This window comes from Microchirus variegatus (assembly GCF_963457635.1).
Source record: "Microchirus variegatus genome assembly, chromosome: 2".
Lineage (NCBI taxonomy): Eukaryota > Metazoa > Chordata > Actinopteri > Pleuronectiformes > Soleidae > Microchirus > Microchirus variegatus.
In genome coordinates this window covers 639,656-658,342 of record NC_139803.1, presented here as the reverse complement: position 1 = coordinate 658,342, position 18,687 = coordinate 639,656, and the positions used below count along the sequence as shown (strand labels likewise).

General features: G+C 43.6%; 3 protein-coding genes across 5 annotated transcripts in view; all 3 read left to right on the top strand.

Annotated features, from left to right (window-relative positions):
* wdr73 (WD repeat domain 73) overlaps positions 1-2,780 on the top strand; it is a gene marked incomplete at both ends in the record, with an annotated part of 6,572 nt that extends 3,792 nt beyond the window's left edge. The window contains 3 exons of the mRNA XM_083910352.1: positions 532-705; positions 808-1,185; positions 2,536-2,780. Coding sequence (XP_083766478.1) covers positions 532-705; positions 808-1,185; positions 2,536-2,780 — 797 coding nt within the window. The remainder of the gene's footprint in view (positions 1-531; positions 706-807; positions 1,186-2,535) is intronic.
* Positions 2,781-3,380: 600 nt separating this feature from the next.
* Positions 3,381-8,287, top strand: ndufaf6 (NADH:ubiquinone oxidoreductase complex assembly factor 6). 2 transcript variants are annotated; one of them, XM_083910311.1, is made up of 9 exons: positions 3,381-3,644; positions 4,227-4,326; positions 5,334-5,456; positions 5,670-5,726; positions 5,884-5,986; positions 7,186-7,319; positions 7,682-7,783; positions 7,874-7,930; positions 8,028-8,287. In XM_083910311.1, the coding sequence occupies exons 1-9, from the start codon at positions 3,436-3,438 to the stop codon at positions 8,154-8,156; spliced, it is 1,014 nt and encodes a 337-aa protein (XP_083766437.1). In that variant the 5' UTR covers positions 3,381-3,435; the 3' UTR covers positions 8,157-8,287. The 2 variants fall into 2 exon arrangements, with proteins under 2 accessions (XP_083766437.1, XP_083766436.1); XM_083910310.1 differs by having other exon boundaries at positions 3,502-3,644; positions 4,227-4,330.
* A 1,613-nt stretch (positions 8,288-9,900) lies between these two features.
* plekhf2 (pleckstrin homology domain containing, family F (with FYVE domain) member 2) lies at positions 9,901-17,608 on the top strand. 2 transcript variants are annotated; one of them, XM_083910319.1, is made up of 2 exons: positions 9,901-9,996; positions 16,678-17,608. In XM_083910319.1, the coding sequence occupies exon 2, from the start codon at positions 16,690-16,692 to the stop codon at positions 17,419-17,421; it is 732 nt and encodes a 243-aa protein (XP_083766445.1). In that variant the 5' UTR covers positions 9,901-9,996; positions 16,678-16,689; the 3' UTR covers positions 17,422-17,608. The 2 variants fall into 2 exon arrangements, with proteins under 2 accessions (XP_083766445.1, XP_083766444.1); XM_083910318.1 differs by having other exon boundaries at positions 9,949-9,996; positions 16,666-17,608.
* The last annotated feature ends 1,079 nt before the right edge of the window (positions 17,609-18,687 follow it).

Genomic DNA, 18,687 nt, shown 5'->3' with positions numbered 1-18,687 from the left:
TGAAAATAGCAGGGTTGTGTTTTAGTTTGGGCAAACAGAAATTTAGACTTTTATTTTGAAAACTGGGTTTGTGTTTTAGTGTGGACAAACTGAAATTTAGACTTTTATTTTGAAAACTGGGTTTGTGTTTAAGTGTGGACGAACTGGAATTTAGACTTTTATTTTGAAATCTGGGTTTGTGTTTTAGTGTGGACGAACTGGAATTTAGACTTTTATTTTGAAAATAGCAGGGTTGTGATTTAGAATGAACCAACAGAGACTGAGACTTTTACTTTGAAATCTCTGTGGAGTTGTTTTTTAATGTTGATGAACAGGAAACTTTTATTAGACTTTTATTTTGAAAACAGCAGGGTTGCGTGTTAGTGTGGGCAAACAGAAGCTGAGGCTTTTATTTTGAAACTAAGGTGTGAGATATTTTTTCCATAACTATGGCAACCAAACATGAAGCATAGATGATGATGATGATGATGATGATGATGATGATGCTGATGCTGATGCTGATGCTGATGCTGTTTCTCGTCCTGACGTCAGACGTGATCAGGAGGACGGGGCGCGTCGGCGGCAGGAAGGGGAGGAGCCGCGCAGAGGGAGGAGGGGCCAGGATCGCGGCTCCTCCCACATCACAGCCGCGCGTCCTTCACGGTTCCCGGAGCTGCGACGTGCGGCTGAGTCAGCTGACCTCAGGGCAGACGCTGTACGACCTGGGTAACACTGACACACTCTAAAGTGATGACATGATGGCTGTGCTGTGTGCGCCCTCTGCTGCTCACAACCAGCACTGCAGCCAACACAGGTGTCTGTTTTCAGAGTGTGACTCAGCAGATCCTCTGAGTTCACTGCTGTTCCTCAGCGACGACGTGTTCCTCGCCGGCTGCAGTAACGGCGACGTTTACATCGCCGACACACGGACGTCCGCCGCCCCTCAGCGCTCGCCTCCGCCTGCGTCTACGTCTGTGGGCGAGTCTGCCCTCTGGTGGACGGCGGACGCCTCTGCAGGTCCGGACCCGTACAGCAGCTGCAGGCTCGTCAGACTGTCGTCGTCCGGTGAAGCTCTGGTGTCGGACCTGAGGAACCCGGCAGTCGCCGTGGGTCGAGCTCGGCTGAGCGCTGTGACGCGAGGCTGCGGCGTGGACGACGTCACGCTGTCGTGGTCCCCGGCGCTGACCGACTGTTTCGCAGTATCAGGTCGGTTTGAGCAGAACCGCTCAGGGCTCGCCACTTTTATTTTGAAAACAGCAGGGTTGTATTTTAGTGTTTATGAACAAAGACTTAGACTTTTATTTTGAAAATAATAAGGTTCTAAATTAGTGTTTATGAACAAAACAGAGACTCTTATTTTGAAATTCTCAGGGTTGTAATTTAGTGTTTATGAACAAAACAGAGACTCTTATTTTGAAAATAGCAGGGTTGTATTTTAGATTTTATGAACAAAACAGAGGCTCTTATTTTGAAAAATAGCAGGGTTGTATTTTAGTTTTTATGAACAAAACAGAGGCTCTTATTTTGAAAAATAGCAGGGTTGTATTTTAGTGTCTATGAACAGAAATTGAAGCTCTTATTTTGAAAACAGGGTTGTATTCTAGTGTTTATGAACAAAACAGAGACTCTTATTTTGAAAATAGCAAGGTTGTATTTTAGTGTTTATGTACAAAAACTGAGACTCTTATTTTGAAAACAGGGTTGTCTTTTAGTGTTTATGTACAAAATCAGAGTCTTATTTTGAAAACAGCAGGGTTGTATTCTAGTGTTTATGAATAAAACAGAGACTCTTATTTTGAAAATAGCAAGGTTGTATTTTAGTGTTTATGTACAAAAACTGAGACTCTTATTTTGAAAACAGGGTTGTCTTTTAGTGTTTATGTACAAAATCAGAGTCTTATTTTGAAAACAGCAGGGTTGTATTCTAGTGTTTATGAATAAAACAGAGACTCTTATTTTGAAAACAGCAGGGTTGTATTTTAGTGTTTATGAACAAAACAGAGACTCTTATTTTGAAAATAGCAGGGTTGTTTTTTTTAGTGTTTATGAACAAAAACAGAGACCCTTATTTTGAAAATAGCAGGGTTGTTTTTTTTTAGTGTTTATGAACAAAAACAGAGACTCTTATTTTGAAAACAGCAGGGTTGTATTCTAGTGTTTATGAATAAAACAGAGACTCTTATTTTGAAAATAGCAGGGTTGTATTTGATTGTTTATGAACGAAACAGACTCTTATTTTGAAAATAGCAGGGTTGTATTTGATTGTTTATGAACGAAACAGACTTATTTTGAAAATAGCAGGGTTGTATTTGAGTGTTTATGAACAAAACACTCTTATTTTGAAAATAGCAGGGTTGTATTTAAGTGTTTATGAACAAAACAGAGACTCTTATTTTGAAAATAGCAGGGTTGTATTTTAGTTTTTATGAACAAAACAGAGACTCTTATTTTGAAAACAGCAGGATTGTGTTTTAACCTTTAAACGTGTGTAAAATATGAGTTTTATTGTGAAGAACCGGAGGTCAAAGTTCACGCTGATCTTCTTCCTGTCGTCAGGTTTCAGCGGAAACGTTCTCGTCTATAACTCTTCGCTCTGGGGGGCGGAGCTTCAGGAGGCCCGGCCGCTGTTCGAGCATCGTGGTCACGCCGTCTCGTCGTTGTCGTCACACGACGGCGGCGTTGGCTCCGCCCTCGTGGCCTCCCACGTCTGGCACCCGGAGCGAGCGAGGACGCTGCTCTCTGCCGCCTCGGACGGATCCGTCCACGTGTGGGACTGGGTCGAAGCTCCGCCTTCTCTTTAAAGGCGCCATGTGTAAGAATGTGGCCAAAGACGGTTACTACACTCAAATTCAAAACACCGAGGTCTTTTGGGTTTGGTTTTCTGACGTAACTGTTTCAACCCGTGGTTGCTCGGCAGCTGAGACTCTACCGACTGCAATGTTTGGTAGACAGCGGTAGGTGGCGCCACATGACGCCAAAACATGATTTCAAAACATAAACATGATTTGCAGTCTGCAAAATGTTTGTTTTAATGCAAATATTTTGTCTGTACTGTTGTTGTTGGTGAGTTTTGTTTGTTATGAACATTATTCCTGAGTCTCTGTGACAAACAAACAAACAAACAGAAAATGTTTATGTTGTTACAGAAAACTATGTTTTGGTTCAGTTTGTATGAATAATTAAATATTTTTTCCAGAATGATTTGTTGTGCGTTTGTTTTTGTCTGGATTAATTATTTTAATGCTTGAATATATTTTTTTCAAATGTACTGTTTTGCAAAATTGTGGGAAAAAAAGGGAAGAAATAGAGTTTATTTCGGCTTCGTTGACGTTTTAGTCAAAGCGGAACTTTAAGTCCGCGGCTGCGTGTTCGCAGGGGGAGTGTTTTGAACGACACACAGCTGGAAGTTGAAGGGGAATGGTTGACTTGCTAACGGGCGAATAACGTCCACGGACCATGGCCGCCGCTGTCGGGGTTAAACGCGGGTTACTGACCCGGAGAAGCTCCGTGTACCGGGACATTTTCCGGAACACGTCACGCGCCGGAGTTTGTTGTCCACGACGAGCGGCGGGAAAACAGAGCAGCGCGAGGACGGCGAGCAGCAGCAGCAGCGCGAGGAGACCGGACCCGCTGCACAGTGAGAAGTTCTGTCTCGAGCTGGTCAGGTGAGCGCGAGACCGGAAGACGATTTGGTTCAGAACCGTGAAAAGTCAGGTGTTCACCAACAGTCTTCATCAGTGGGCGTGGCGTATTCAGGGTTAATGAGGTTATGACGTTTGCCGGTGTTTTGTCGTTTACTTCCGCCCGTGTAACGCGGAATAGCGTCCTCCCACTTTGGTTCCCCTTAATCTGGAGTAAACACGGCCTGGGAGAGTGAGTGGTTTACGGACTTCCGTTTCCTGTTGGAAAAGTCGGTCTGAAAAATTACTTTGATGCAGTTCTTCTCTCACCAAAGTCCATAGAGAAAACCAGTGATTTTAGCTCACAGGGACACAGGAGCTGCTGGTCCTCTGCTGCCTCGTGTGGTCACTTTGTGTCACTGAGTTAAGTCTAAAGTAAATATTTTAAAAGCCGAATTTTACAAAATAAGACTTTAGGACTTAGTGATGTAGGCAGCAGTGGATCAACAACTGTGTGCTGTGATTTTAAAATCAGCTGAAATCACTGATTTTCTCTATGTGGTTTGGTGTGGGAGAGTGAGTGGTTTCTTATAATGGTGATATTTATTTGCCTCACTTCCTCCTCAGGTCCAGAGACTACGATGGCTTCGTCTCCTCCCTCCTGCTGCCGGAGGAGGCGCGACGCTCCTCTCTGGCTCTGAGAGCCTTTAATGTGGAGGTGGCACAGGCAGGTATTCCTCCTCCTCCTGCTCCTTGTTCTCCTCCTGCTCCTCCTCCTCCTCCTCCTCCTCCTCCTCCTCCTCTCTCTCCTCCTCCTCATCCTGCTCCTGCTCCCCTTCCTCATCCTCCTCCTCCTCCTCCTGCTCCTCATCCTCCTCCTTGTCCTCCTCCTCCTGCTCCTCTTACTCCTCCTCTTCCTCTTCCTGCTGCTGCTCCTCCTCCTCCTCCTCCTCCTCTTCCTCTTCCTCATCCTCATCCTCATCCTCATCCTCATTCTCCTCCTCTTCCTCCCCCTCCTCCTCCTCTTCCTCCTCCTCTTCCTCCTCCTGCTCCTCGTCCTCTTCCTCTTCTTCCTCCTCCTCCTCTTCCTCCTCCTCCTCCTCATCCTGCTCCTCCTCTTCCCCCTCCTCTTCCTCCTCCTCTTCCTCCTCCTCTTCTTCCTCCTCCTGCTCTTCCTGCTCCTCCTCCTCCTCCTCCTCCTCCTCCTCTCTCTCCTCCTCCTCATCCTGCTCCTGCTCCCCTTCCTCATCCTCCTCCTCCTCCTCCTGCTCCTCATCCTCCTCCTTGTCCTCCTCCTCCTGCTCCTCTTACTCCTCCTCTTCCTCTTCCTGCTGCTGCTCCTCCTCCTCTTCCTCTTCCTCATCCTCATCCTCATCCTCATCCTCATTCTCCTCCTCCTCCCCCTCCTCCTCCTCTTCCTCCCCCTCCTCCTCCTCTTCCTCCTCCTCTTCCTCCTCCTGCTCCTCCTCCTCTTCCTCTTCTTCCTCCTCCTCCTCTTCCTCCTCCTCCTCCTCATCCTGCTCCTCCTCTTCCCCCTCCTCTTCCTCCTCCTCTTCCTCCTCCTCTTCCTGCTCCTCCTCCTCCTCCTCCTCCTCCTCCTCCTCCTCCTCCTCCTTCTCCTCCTCCTCCCCCTCCTCCTCCTGCTCCTCCTCCTCTTCCTCTTCTTCCCCCTCCTCCTCCTCCTCCTCCTCCTCCTCCACTCATATCTCACATCTCTCTCTCTCTATATTTCAGGTGAAGGACTCAGTTTCCCAGAAGTCCATTGGTCTGATGAGGATGCAGTTCTGGAAGTCGTCCATCGCAGACGTCTACAGAGATGAACCTCCAGAGCAGCCGGTCACTGCTGAGCTGTGGAGGGTAAACTTTATAACTATATAATAACTATATAACTATATAATAAAAGATATTTAAATATCTGTCACTTAGTTACAATGTTTACATAGTGTATGAACAATTTAAGAAGATTTAACTGCTATTGTTGTTTTTTTGCCGTACAAAACACGTTCGATATCGCGTGTTTTAGCCCTTTCTAAAAACCTGTGTAATAACTCTGGGGCTTTTATTTTGAAGGCGGTGAGGAAACACGAGCTGACGAAGCGCTGGCTGCTGAGGATCATCACTGAGAGAGTAAGACACGCGCGGAACACACGTTAGCTTAGTCTCTACTGTGTAATCTCAGATTAAGTTTTGCTAAAACTCGAATTTCTCGCCGTTTCTCACAAAAATGTAAATGTGGGAGTTCCTGAAAACCTTGTGACACTCACACACCAAACGTTGTTTCCAGGAGAAGGATCTGGACGATCGAGCCTACAAGAACCTTCAGGAACTGGAGTCGTATTCAGAGAACACTCAGTCGTCTTTGATCTACCTGCAGCTGGAGTGTTTAGGTAACAACGAGGAAATGGAAATGTCTTTGAAAGTCTCTCTGCACCAAGTAAAACTCACTCACTCTCCTCACACCAAAGTCCATAGAGAAAACCAGTGATTTTAGCTCACAGTGTGTGAGTGACTTTGGTGTGGGAGAGTGAGTGACTTTGGTGTGAGTGACTTTGGTGTGGGAGAGTGAGTGACTTTGGTGTGGGAGAGTGAGTGACTTTGGTGTGGGAGAGTGAGTGACTTTGGTGTGGGAGAGTGAGTGACTTTGGTGTGAGTGACTTTGGTGTGGGAGAGTGAGTGACTTTGGTGTGGGAGAGTGAGTGACTTTGGTGTGGGAGAGTGAGTGACTTTGGTGTGGGAGAGTGAGTGACTTTGGTGTGTGTTCGAGTGAGTGACTGGTGTGAGAGAGTGAGTGACTTTGGTGTGGCAGAGTGAGTGACTTTGGTGTGTGTTAGAGTGAGTGACTTTGGTGTGAGGAGAGTGAGTGACTTTGGTGTGGGAGAGTGAGTGACTTTGGTGTGAGAGTGAGTGACTTTGGTGTGTGAGAGTCAGTGACTTTGGTGTGGGAGAGTGAGTGACTTTGGTGTGGGAGAGTGAGTGACTTTGGTGTGAGAGAGTGAGTGACTTTGGTGTGGGAGAGTGAGTGACTTTGGTGCGGGAGAGTGAGTGACTTTGGTGCGAGGAGAGTGAGTGACTTTGGTGTGTGAGAGTGAGTGACTTTGGTGTGGGAGAGTGAGTGACTTTGGTGTGGGAGAGTGAGTGACTTTGGTGTGGGAGAGTGAGTGACTTTGGTGTGGGAGAGTGAGTGACTTTGGTGTGGGAGAGTGAGTGACTTTGGTGTGGGAGAGTGAGTGGTTTACAAACGTCAGTTTCCTGTTGTTAAAGTCTGTCCAACAGTTAAAGATAAAGATGTTAAACGTGTTCTAAAGACGTCGTAGACTTGAACTGACGTATAATTCATTAGTTAAGTGTCAGTTTCCTTGTCAAAATTGCTGGCAGCCATTTTGTTTTCTCTGAGTCAGGCTCAGGCCACAAAGTAGGTCATTCATATGCTAACATGCTAATATGGCATTAAAAAAAATAATAATGCAGAATGATAGTATACGTTGTTGGGCAGGGATGCTAACATTAGCAGCTAGCATCAGAGGTGACCCAGCCACTCCTGTGTCCCTGTGATGTTAAAATCAATGTGTGTGTGCGTCTTCTGCAGGAGTGAAGAGCGTCCACGCTGACCACGCAGCCAGTCACATCGGTAAAGCTCAGGGGATCGTGACGTGTCTGAGAGCGACGCCTTATCACAGCCGCCGGAGGAAGGTCTACCTGCCCATGGACGTCTGCATACTGGTGAGTGCATTTTTAGCCCCTTCACCAAAGTCACTCACTCTCCCACACCAAAGTCCATAGAGTAAACCAGTGATTTTAACATCACAGAGACACAGGAGTTCACAGGAGTTGTTGATCCACTGCTGCCTCCATCACTAACTTACAATGACTGATTTAAGTGAATTCAGCTTTTAAAATATTTCATTTAGACTTAACTCAGTGACACAAAGTGACCACACGAGGCAGCAGAGGACCAGCAGCTCCTGTGTCCCTGTGAGCTAAAATCACTGGTTTTCTCTATGGACTTTGGTGTGGGAGAGTGAGTGACTTTGGTGTGAGTTGGTCGATGATGATGATGATGATTCTTTCTTCTCTTCCTGCAGCACGGAGCGTCTCAGGAAAACTTCATCCGCCTCAGCCGGGAACAGAACGTTCGGGATGTTGTTTACGACATCGCCAGTCAAGCTCACGTCCATTTGGAGCACGTACGTCTCACAACAACAACAACAACAACAGTAGCATGTGTGTGTGTGTGTGTGTGTGTGTGTGTGATAAAGTTGCCTCTGTGTTTTCAGGCTCGCTCGTTCAGTCTCAGAGTTCCAGCTGCAGCGACTCCAGCTTTCCTTCAGACGGTGAGTCGTCACAAACTGCTGCAAAATAATCTGCCAAAAAAAGGACGTCAGCACTTTCTTCTTCTTCTTCTTCTTGTTAATCTGTGTCGTGCTGCAGGTGGTGTTGGAGGATTACCTGCAGAGAGTGAGGAGGGTGGATTTTGACGTCTTCCATCCCAGTCTGCAGAACAGGAACCCTCTGCTGCCCGTGCAGCTCTACCTGCGCTCCTGGAAGACCACGTACTGATCATCTACTGATAATCTGCTGTAATCTGAGAGACGGACACACAAAGACAAAACCCTCAGGAGTGAAAGTGAAGTCATTTATTTCGCCAGGATCACTGGGGTCATTCTCACTGTGAGCGCCCCCTGCCTGTGACATGGACTCCGGCTCGCTCCGGTCCCTGAAATAAAGGTTGTTCCAGACCATGTTTTTGTTTCTCCTGGGTTGTGTTCAGGTCATCAGGGAAAGAAGACGCTGAAAGTGTGTGAATGAGTGAAACTGTTGTCACACAGAGAGTGAGTGACTTTGGTGTGAGAGAGTGAGTGACTTTGGTGTGAGAGAGTGAGTGACTTTGGTGTGGGAGAGTGAGTGACTTTGGTGTGAGAGAGTGAGTGACTTTGGTGTGAGAGAGTGAGTGACTTTGGTGTGAGAGAGTGAGTGACTTTGGTGTGGGAGAGTGAGTGACTTTGGTGTGAGAGAGTGAGTGACTTTGATGTGGGAGAGAGAGTGACTTTGGTGTGGGAGAGTGAGTGACTTTGGTGTGAGAGTGAGTGACTGGTGTGAGAGTGAGTGACTTTGGTGTGGGAGAGTGAGTGACTTTGGTGTGGGTGAGTGAGTGACTTTGGTGTGAGAGAGTGAGTGACTTTGGTGTGGGAGAGTGAGTGACTGGTGCGAGAGTGAGTGACTTTGGTGTGGGAGAGTGAGTGACTTTGGTGTGGGTGAGTGAGTGACTTTGGTGTGGGAGAGTGAGTGACTTTGGTGTGTGGGAGAGTGAGTGACTTTGGTGTGAGAGAGTGAGTGACTTTGGTGTGAGAGAGTGAGTGACTTTGGTGTGGGAGAGTGAGTGACTTTGGTGTGAGAGAGTGAGTGACTTTGGTGTGGGAGAGTGGGTGACTGGTGGGAGAGTGAGTGACTTTGGTGTGGGAGAGTGAGTGACTTTGGTGTGGGTGAGTGAGTGACTTTGGTGTGGGAGAGTGAGTGACTTTGGTGTGGGAGAGTGAGTGACTGGTGTGTGGGAGAGTGAGTGACTGGTGTGAGAGAGTGAGTGACTTTGGTCTGGGAGAGTGAGTGACGTTTATTGGCTCAGATTCCATTCTGATTCTTAGGATCAAGATTTGATTAAAAATAGATTCTCGATTCAACCGATTTAAAGATTTATACAAAACAATCGATTTTTTATAAGATAATTTGATAATGTGATCACACAAAGACAAACTTAAGACAAAAGTTAACATTTATTCATTCAAAACAAATAAAAACTTACTTCCTGTACAACAAAAATAACTTACATAAATAAAAGCTTCGACGAGCTGCCTTTTTCTCCCACAAGTTACAAAAATAAAGTGTACACAAATAACACAAACTGGTGTTTTGTTTGGTTTTTCAAAATAGAAATAAAAAAGTTTCTATTTTGAAAAAACACATATATATATTATTATTATATTTTATTTTTTTTAATCGATTAACCATAATAAATATATATACATTTTAATTAAAAAAGAGCTTTTTCTCATTAAAAATAATAATTTAAAACATTTCAAATCATAAAAAAATATATTTAGCGCTTTTAAAATGTTGCTCAAATACCATTCACATGCATTCAAATGCCATATAAACAATCATAATAAAGAAAGACACGATTGAAATCATACAAACACCCCTGTCGAGTGACGGAGCTCCGTTTTCCCACCGCGCCGCGTTGCCCTTAACGCACCGCGGAGCTCCGCTGCCATGTTGTTTATTCCGGGAGCAGCGGCGGACTTTCAGCTGCCGTCTGCGGACACTTTCTGACCGGGAGCCGCCGTCTAAACCACTCTGTCCGGATTACAACTCCGCTCCAAGTCCCTGTGAAACTCCCTGTCGGGTAAGTAGTGTGTTATTGATGTGTTTTAAAACTCCCCTCTCTCTCTGTGTGTGTGTGTGTGTGTGACTCGCTCACACACTACTTTTTTTGCCCCAGTTCGTGCTAACAGCCGCGAACGCGACCAAAGTTGTCGCTGCGTAAAGTTCCGTCACCGCGAAAAGCTGGAGCTTTTTACGTCATTAAACTGTGAGAACAAACACGCGAATGTTGACTTTGTTTAGCGTCAGCGGAGCCGCGTTTGTATCGACTGAAGACCCGTGTGTGTGTGTGAGCTAACTTCGGTGCTAAGTTGTGCTAGCGCCGCCCCAGTCAGTGTCAGCACCAGCACTTGAACGCACCACCAGGGGGAAACTTTATTGAGCCGTGTTGCGTTCACGGCCGTGCTGGGAAATCCGGCACTTTTCAAAGATTGTGACATTTCCTTATATTCACATTAAAAACAAATGTCTGTCGGTCAGAAAATAACACAGCGCCCCCTTTCTCACATATGTGACACTTTTCTGCTTGTATGGGATTACAGGTTTTACAGGTTTAATAACTACAAACTTAAACTCTTAACTCTATAGCTTGTAATCAGGGTTAGAAACAGAAAAATAATCCTTTACATGTGATTATTACACATATAAACATTTCCATTTCTGTGATTATGCATCGAAATACATGAAATAAACGTGTTATGACATATAAGGATGTTGTAATGTGTGTAGTGACACGTGAAAACAGCATTGTACGGACAATCAGTTTCCGTAGTGTAGTGGTTATCACGTTCGCCTAACACGCGAAAGGTCCCCGGTTCGAGACCGGGCGGAAACACGTGTTTACTTTATTAACTTTACTTTATTTAAAATGCCGGATTATCTTTGTTATGACAGTCGTGTCTTTTCTGTGTTAAAGGACCAGTGTGTGAGATTTATGTGAAGTTGTTTACATTTGAGTCTACAATCGCACAATATCTCTATTCTATCTCTATTCTATCTATATATGGTGAAATTGATAATCATCATATTTATTATATTGCAAACATTTCTGAAATACACTAAATGATGTATATATATATATATATATATATATGAGGAAATGAATGGCATCAACAAAATTATATTTTAAACGCTAGTTTAGTTTTAAGGCTAATTATTTGCGTTCTTGCAGAGTTTCAGGATGATTGTAACACACTTAAATGTCCTTCATGTAAAGAAATAAAGCAGGTTTGATCTGCAATTAAAGGTTATACATCTGTATTTACAGTGTATTTTACAATGTATTTACAGTGTATTTTACAGCGTATTTACAGTGTATTTAAAAATGTATTTACAGTGCATTTTACAGCGTATTTACAGTGTATATTACAGTGTATGTACAGTGTATTTTACAATGTATTTACAGTGTATTTTACAATGTATTTACAGTGTATTTTACAATGTATTTACAGTGCATTCTACAGTGTATTTACAGTGTGTCTTACAATGTATTTACAGTGTATTTACAGTGTATTTTACAGCGTGTTTACAATGTATTTACAGTGTATTTTACAGCGTATTTACAGTGTATTTGCAGTGCATTTTACAGTGTATTTACAATTAATTTACAGTGCATTTTACAGTGTATTTTACAATGTATTTTACAGTATAATTTACAGTGTATTTTACAGTGTATTTACAGGGTATTGTCACTCTCAAACATTTCATGTTCAAATGAAATCTGATTTATATCCTGGTGTGCTTCTAGGCTGTACATGTTGCACTCTAACACACACACACCGCCCCACACACACACACACACACACCCCCACACACACACACCCACACACACACACACCACAGTAAAGAGGAAGTGTCTCTGCTCTGTAGTTGTCAGGATTTACTCGGCACTAAATCCTCTTTTTCTTGGTCTTGACTTCTCTGTTTGAGCCAAAGTTTCACGTGTGACTTTAAACAGATGATCCATCACATAATGTTCATCAGCATGTGTTTAAGTCAGGTAAGGGAAGGAATAGCAACGCCACACCAAAGTCACTCACTCTCCCACACCAAAGTCACTCACTCTCCCACACCAAAGTCACTCACTCTCCTCACACCAAAGTCACTCACTCTCACACACCAAAGTCACTCACTCTCCTCACACCAAAGTCACTCACTCTCCCACACCAAAGTCACTCACTCTCACACACCAAAGTCACTCACTCTCCTCACACCAAAGTCACTCAATCTCTCACACCAAAGTCACTCACTCTCCTCACACCAAAGTCACTCAATCTCTCACACCAAAGTCACTCACTCACTCTCTCACACCAAAGTCACTCACTCTCACACCAAAGTCACTCACTCTCCCACACCAAAGTCACTCACTCTCCCACACCAAAGTCACTCACTCTCACACACCAAAGTCACTCACTCACTCTCTCACACCAAAGTCACTCACTCTCTCACACCAAAGTCACTCACTCTCACACCAAAGTCACTCACTCTCCCACACCAAAGTCACTCACTCTCTCACACCAAAGTCACTCACTCTCACACACCAAAGTCACTCACTCTCTCACACCAAAGTCACTCACTCTCCCACACCAAAGTCACTCACTCTCCCACACCAAAGTCACTCACTCTCTCACACCAAAGTCACTCACTCTCTCACACCAAAGTCACTCACTCTCCCACACCAAAGTCACACACCAAAGTCACTCACTCTCTCACACCAAGGTCACTCACTCTCCCACACCAAAGTCACTCACTCTCCCACACCAAAGTCACTCACTCTCCCACACCAAAGTCACTCACTCTCCCACACCAAAGTCACTCACTCTCCTCACACCAAAGTCACTCACTCTCCCACACCAAAGTCACCCACTCTCCCACACCAAAGTCACTCACTCTCCCACACCAAAGTCACTCACTCTCCCACACCAAAGTCCATAGAGTCACTGATGACTAAAATCACTGATTTTCTCTATGGACTTTGGTGTGAGGAGAGTGAGTGGTTCACGACAGTAGGGGGCGCTCACAGCACAGTGTGAACACTGAGTGAAGTGTGTTTGAGGACGATGAAGAAACCATCAGCTGTTTTTAAACTCGTCCTCTTCCTCTTTCACCGACTCCCCGTCCTGAAACTCGTTGTGCCAGAGCTGATGAGGGGGGCGGGGCTGGTGTGAGGGGGGCGGGGCCAACACAGGGTCAGCCCCTCCTCCACCTCCCGCCCTCAGGATGTGTGAGCTGTTCACTTCCTGTGTCGTCCAACACCCAGAACATGATAATCCAGCCTGTGTCTGCAGATTAACACACACACACACACACACACACACAGAGAGAGAAGAAGAGCAGCTTGTTGACGTGTTTACAGGTAAACAGATTACAAGTCCAGGAGTTTACCTGTAGTTTAAGAGTTCACCTGTAGTTAATCAACCTATCATTTAGTTCTTAATTAATGGTTTCATCCAGTTAGAACATTCCTGAACATTAGCGTAGCACGCTAGTCTTTGTTAATGATAATCTGTGTCTGTGTTTGAGTCTTAATCCTCATATAGGACATATATGTGGATTTGAAGGTCGTTTCTCTGGACTCATGAGACGTTTGAGAGTGATAATACACTGTAAAATACTGTAAATACACTGTAAAATACTGTAAATACACTCTAAAACACTGTAAATACACTGTAATATGCTGTAAATACACTCTAAAACACTGTAAATACACTGTAATATGCTGTAAATACACTGTAAAACACTGTACATACACTGTCAAATTTACTGTTGAATACTGTAAATACACTCTAAAACACACTGTACATACACTGTAAATACATTGTAAAATATTGTAAATACACTGTAAAATACTGTAAATGCACTCTAAAAAATATTGAAAATACACTGCAAGTACACTCTAAAATACACTGTAAATACACAGTAAAATATACTGTAAGTACACTCTAAAATATACTGTAAAATATACTGTAAATACATTGTAAAATACACTGTAAATACATTGTAAAATACACTATAAATACACTGTAAAATATTCTGTAAATACAATCGAAAATACACTGTAAAATGCTGTAAATAGACACTAAAATATACGTAAATACAATCGAAAATATACTGTAAATACGCTGTAAAAATACACTGTAAAATGCTGTAAATATACTCTAAAATATACTATAAATACACTGTAAAACATATTATAAAATATAATCTTCAGTTAATCATGTATTTTAGTGCATGTATTCAGATTACCTTCCTGGATGAAATGAATCAGATTAGTTCAGTGTGTTCACTCAGACTGTGATCAGATTAATTCAGATTATCTGAGCATTTTATGAACATAATGATTCACTTCATTATTATTATTATTATGATTATTGTTATTATTAGAGCATGAGAGGACATGAATCCTGTGTGTGTGTGTGTGTGTGTGTGTGTGTGTGTGTGTGTGTGTGTGTGTGTGTGTGTGTGTGTGTGTGTGTGTGTGTGTGTGTGTGTGTGTGTGTGTGTGTGTGTGTGTGTGTGTGTGTGTGTGTGTGTGTGTCTTCATGCTGCAGCTCGTCTTTGACTCATTCAGGTTCAGACCTTAATCTGTTCAGACCTGAACCAGTGACAACCAACACACAACTGCTGCTACACAACACTACGTAGATATTGTCTCACACCAAAGTCACTCACTCTCCCACACCAAAGTCACTCACTCTCTCACCCCAAAGTCACTCACTCTCTCACACCAAAGTCACTCACTCTCTCACACCAAAGTCACTCAGTCTCTCACACCAAAGTCACTCACTCTCTCACACCAAAGTCACTCACTCTCCCACACCAAAGTTTTTTCTCAACTCCCTGTTGGTTATTATGGTTTAATTGGTCAATAAACTCCTGCACTAATTCAGTTGTAGTTGAATTGAAACTAAAAGTTTGACAAACTCCGAAGACTCTGGTGTTCGTCTTCAGGGACGTTTGCTGTGATTCTGTCCTGAACCTTTGTAAACCTGAGAGAAGACTGTTCATAAATAAATCACTGAGTCGATATAAAGACTCTGCTGTTTCTGTAACATGAGTCACCAGAACAACAGAGCCTTGTTAATGTGAATATTTTTATGTTTCTGTCATTTTTCAGCTTCTTAAATGTGAATATTTTCACGTTTCTGTCATTTTTCAGCTTCTTAAATGTGAATATTTCCACGTTTCTGTCATTTTTCAGCTTCTTAAATGTGAATATTTTCTACTTTCTGTCATTTTTCAGCCTCTTAAATGTGAATATTTTCACGTTTCTGTCATTTTTCAGCTTCTTAAATGTGAATATTTTCACGTTTCTGTCATTTTTCAGCTTCTTAAATGTGAATATTTTCACGTTTCTGTCATTTTTCAGCTTCTTAAATGTGAATATTTTCACGTTTCTGTCATTTTTCAGCTTCTTAAATGTGAATATTTTCACGTTTCTGTCATTTTTCAGCTTCTTAAATGTGAATATTTTCACGTTTCTGTCATTTTTCAGCTTCTTAAATGTGAATATTTCCACGTTTCTGTCATTTTTCAGCTTCTTAAATGTGAATATTTTCTACTTTCTGTCATTTTTCAGCCTCTTAAATGTGAATATTTTCACGTTTCTGTCATTTTTCAGCTTCTTAAATGTGAATATTTTCACGTTTCTGTCATTTTTCAGCTTCTTAAATGTGAATATTTTCACGTTTCTGTCATTTTTCAGCTTCTTAAATGTGAATATTTTCACGTTTCTGTCATTTTTCAGCTTCTTAAATGTGAATATTTTCACGTTTCTGTCATTTTTCAGCTTCTTAAATGTGAATATTTTCACGTTTCTGTCATTTTTCAGCCTCTTAAATGTGAATATTTTCACGTTTCTGTCATTTTTCAGCTTCTTAAATGTGAAAATGTTCACGTTTCTGTCATTTTTCAGCTTCTTAAATGTGAATATTTTCACGTTTCTGTCATTTTTCAGCTTCTTAAATGTGAATATTTTCACGTTTCTGTCATTTTTCAGCCTCTTAAATGTGAATATTTTCACGTTTCTGTCATTTTTCAGCTTCTTAAATGTGAAAATGTTCACGTTTCTGTCATTTTTCAGCTTCTTAAATGTGAATATTTTCACGTTTCTGTCATTTTTCAGCTTCTTAAATGTGAATATTTTCACGTTTCTGTCATTTTTCAGCTTCTTAAATGTGAATATTTTCTACTTTCTGTCATTTTTCAGCCTCTTAAATGTGAATATTTTCACGTTTCTGTCATTTTTCAGCTTCTTAAATGTGAATATTTTCACGTTTCTGTCATTTTTCAGCTTCTTAAATGTGAATATTTTCACGTTTCTGTCATTTTTCAGCTTCTTAAATGTGAATATTTTCACGTTTCTGTCATTTTTCAGCTTCTTAAATGTGAATATTTTCACGTTTCTGTCATTTTTCAGCTTCTTAAATGTGAATATTTTCACATTTCTGTCATTTTTCAGCTTCTTAAATGTGAATATTTTCACTTTTCTGTCATTTTTCAGCTTCTTAAATGTGAATATTTTCACGTTTCTGTCATTTTTCAGCTTCTTAAATGTGAATATTTTCACATTTCTATAATTTTTCAGCTTCTTAAATGTGAATATTTTCACTTTTCTGTCATTTTTCAGCGTCTTTCTTTGGTTTAAAAGAGTGAGAGTTTAACTTCCCCGTCTTTGTTTTCCTTCTTCCAGGTGAAGGTGAAGGTGAAGGTGAAGATGGTGGACCGGCTTGCTAACAGCGAGGCTAACTCTAAGCGTATCGCGGTGGTCGAGGGCTGCTTCGGCGCCGCGGGCCAACCTCTGGCCATCCCCGGCCGCGTCCTGATCGGCGAGGGCGTCCTCACCAAGCTCTGCCGCAAGAAGCCGAAGGCGCGTCAGTTCTTCCTCTTCAACGACATCCTGGTCTACGGGAACATCGTCATCCAGAAGAAGAAGTACAACAAGCAGCACATCATCCCGCTGGAGAGCGTCACCATCGACACAGTGCCCGACGAGGGCGACCTGCGCAACGGCTGGCTCATCAAGACGCCCACCAAGTCCTTCGCCGTCTACGCCGCCACCGCCACCGAGAAGTCGGAGTGGATGAACCACATCGGCAAGTGCGTCTCGGACCTGCTGCAGAAGAGCGGCAAAGCGCCCAGCGGCGAGCACGCTGCCGTCTGGGTGCCCGACTCGGAGGCCACCGTGTGCATGCGCTGCCAGAAGGTCAAGTTCACGCCCGTCAGCCGCCGCCACCACTGCAGGAAGTGCGGCTACGTGGTGTGCGGGCCGTGCTCGGAGAAGAAGTTCCTGCTGCCGAGTCAGTCGTCCAAGCCCGTGCGCGTCTGCGAGTCCTGCTTCGTCCAGCTGACGTCGGGCGGCGTGGCGGCGCGCGCCGACTCCATCGGACGCTCAAAGTTCAACAGCAACATGTCGGACGACGACGACGAGGACGACAGCAGCGACTGAGGACGCGGGGGGAAAGACTCCGCTGGACCCGCCCCCTTCCTGACGTGACTCCTCCTCTTCCTCCTCCGAGCATTAATTATTCGTCATCGGAGGCGGAGTCTGCAAAACTAAACTCTTTGTTTTTTTTTATTTGAATGATTTAAAACCAGCAGAACTGTGAAGGCTGCAGTTCATCACTACACAGCATGATGGTGCTCACGAGCAACCTCTGACCTTTGACCCCTCTGTCCGCAGAGAGTTAAGCTCTGCTCACGCAAAACTCGCGTTTCCGCGTACGCGTTTATGCTAACATCGCGAGCAACGCTAACGAGCACCGTTGGCGTAAACCTCGTGAGAACGCCCTAACTGTCACGTTTTTGTCGCTAAGATCTGACGATGATTTCGTCCGACTTGTTCGGTCCGTGAAAATGTCGTAAAAATGCCGATTTCTTTATTTTATGGAGCAAAGAACTCGGAAAATATTCACATTCAAAGAAGCCGAAAAATCGCAGAAACCTGTAATTAATTATCAACAAAAACACTCGACGGTCGAAATCCTGAATTCTCGTCTAGTTCCACCTCGAAAACCTGCGGTCGCGTCACGCCCACACACACACACACACACACACACACACAGTTCTAAAGGCTGCAGTACACTTAAGCACCACTAGAGGTGAAAATGTGACGTCAAGTCGGAATCGCGCTCTACGACACGTCCGAGTCGCGTCGGGTCCAAGCATTTCCGACTTTGACCGCACGGCCTCAAACACATCTTGTGCTAACCATTGCTAGCGGTACCGGTCGATAGCCACGCTATCTGTGTGTTTTGTTTTTTTTTGCGAACTCTAATAATGTTAGCAACATGTTTGTCTATGACAATTAAACGGTGTACGACTGATTTACTGTGAAACAAACGCGACACAAAGTGCAATTAACTTTACTCCGACTTTACGCGTTCTTCAACTCGGACATTCCGACTTCCGACTACAAACAACTGGAACGTAACATGTTATCGTTTCTCTCCCCTTCGCATTCTGTTTTAGTCGCAGAGCGATCTTTATTGAGCGGTAGATCGCGAGAGCCTCATAATCCGTCGTTACGACAATATTTGTTTCCCCAACATCTTTAGGTTTTTCTGAAAAGTGCAGACTGGATTAAACGTAATTAGCAAGTGACGTACATGCTAACGTACCGTCACGCTGTGTGTTTACATTCATGTTAAGTCAGATTTTAGTTAACACGTTAGTCTGACTAAGATGGGGCTAGTCTTAGTCGGACTAAGACAAC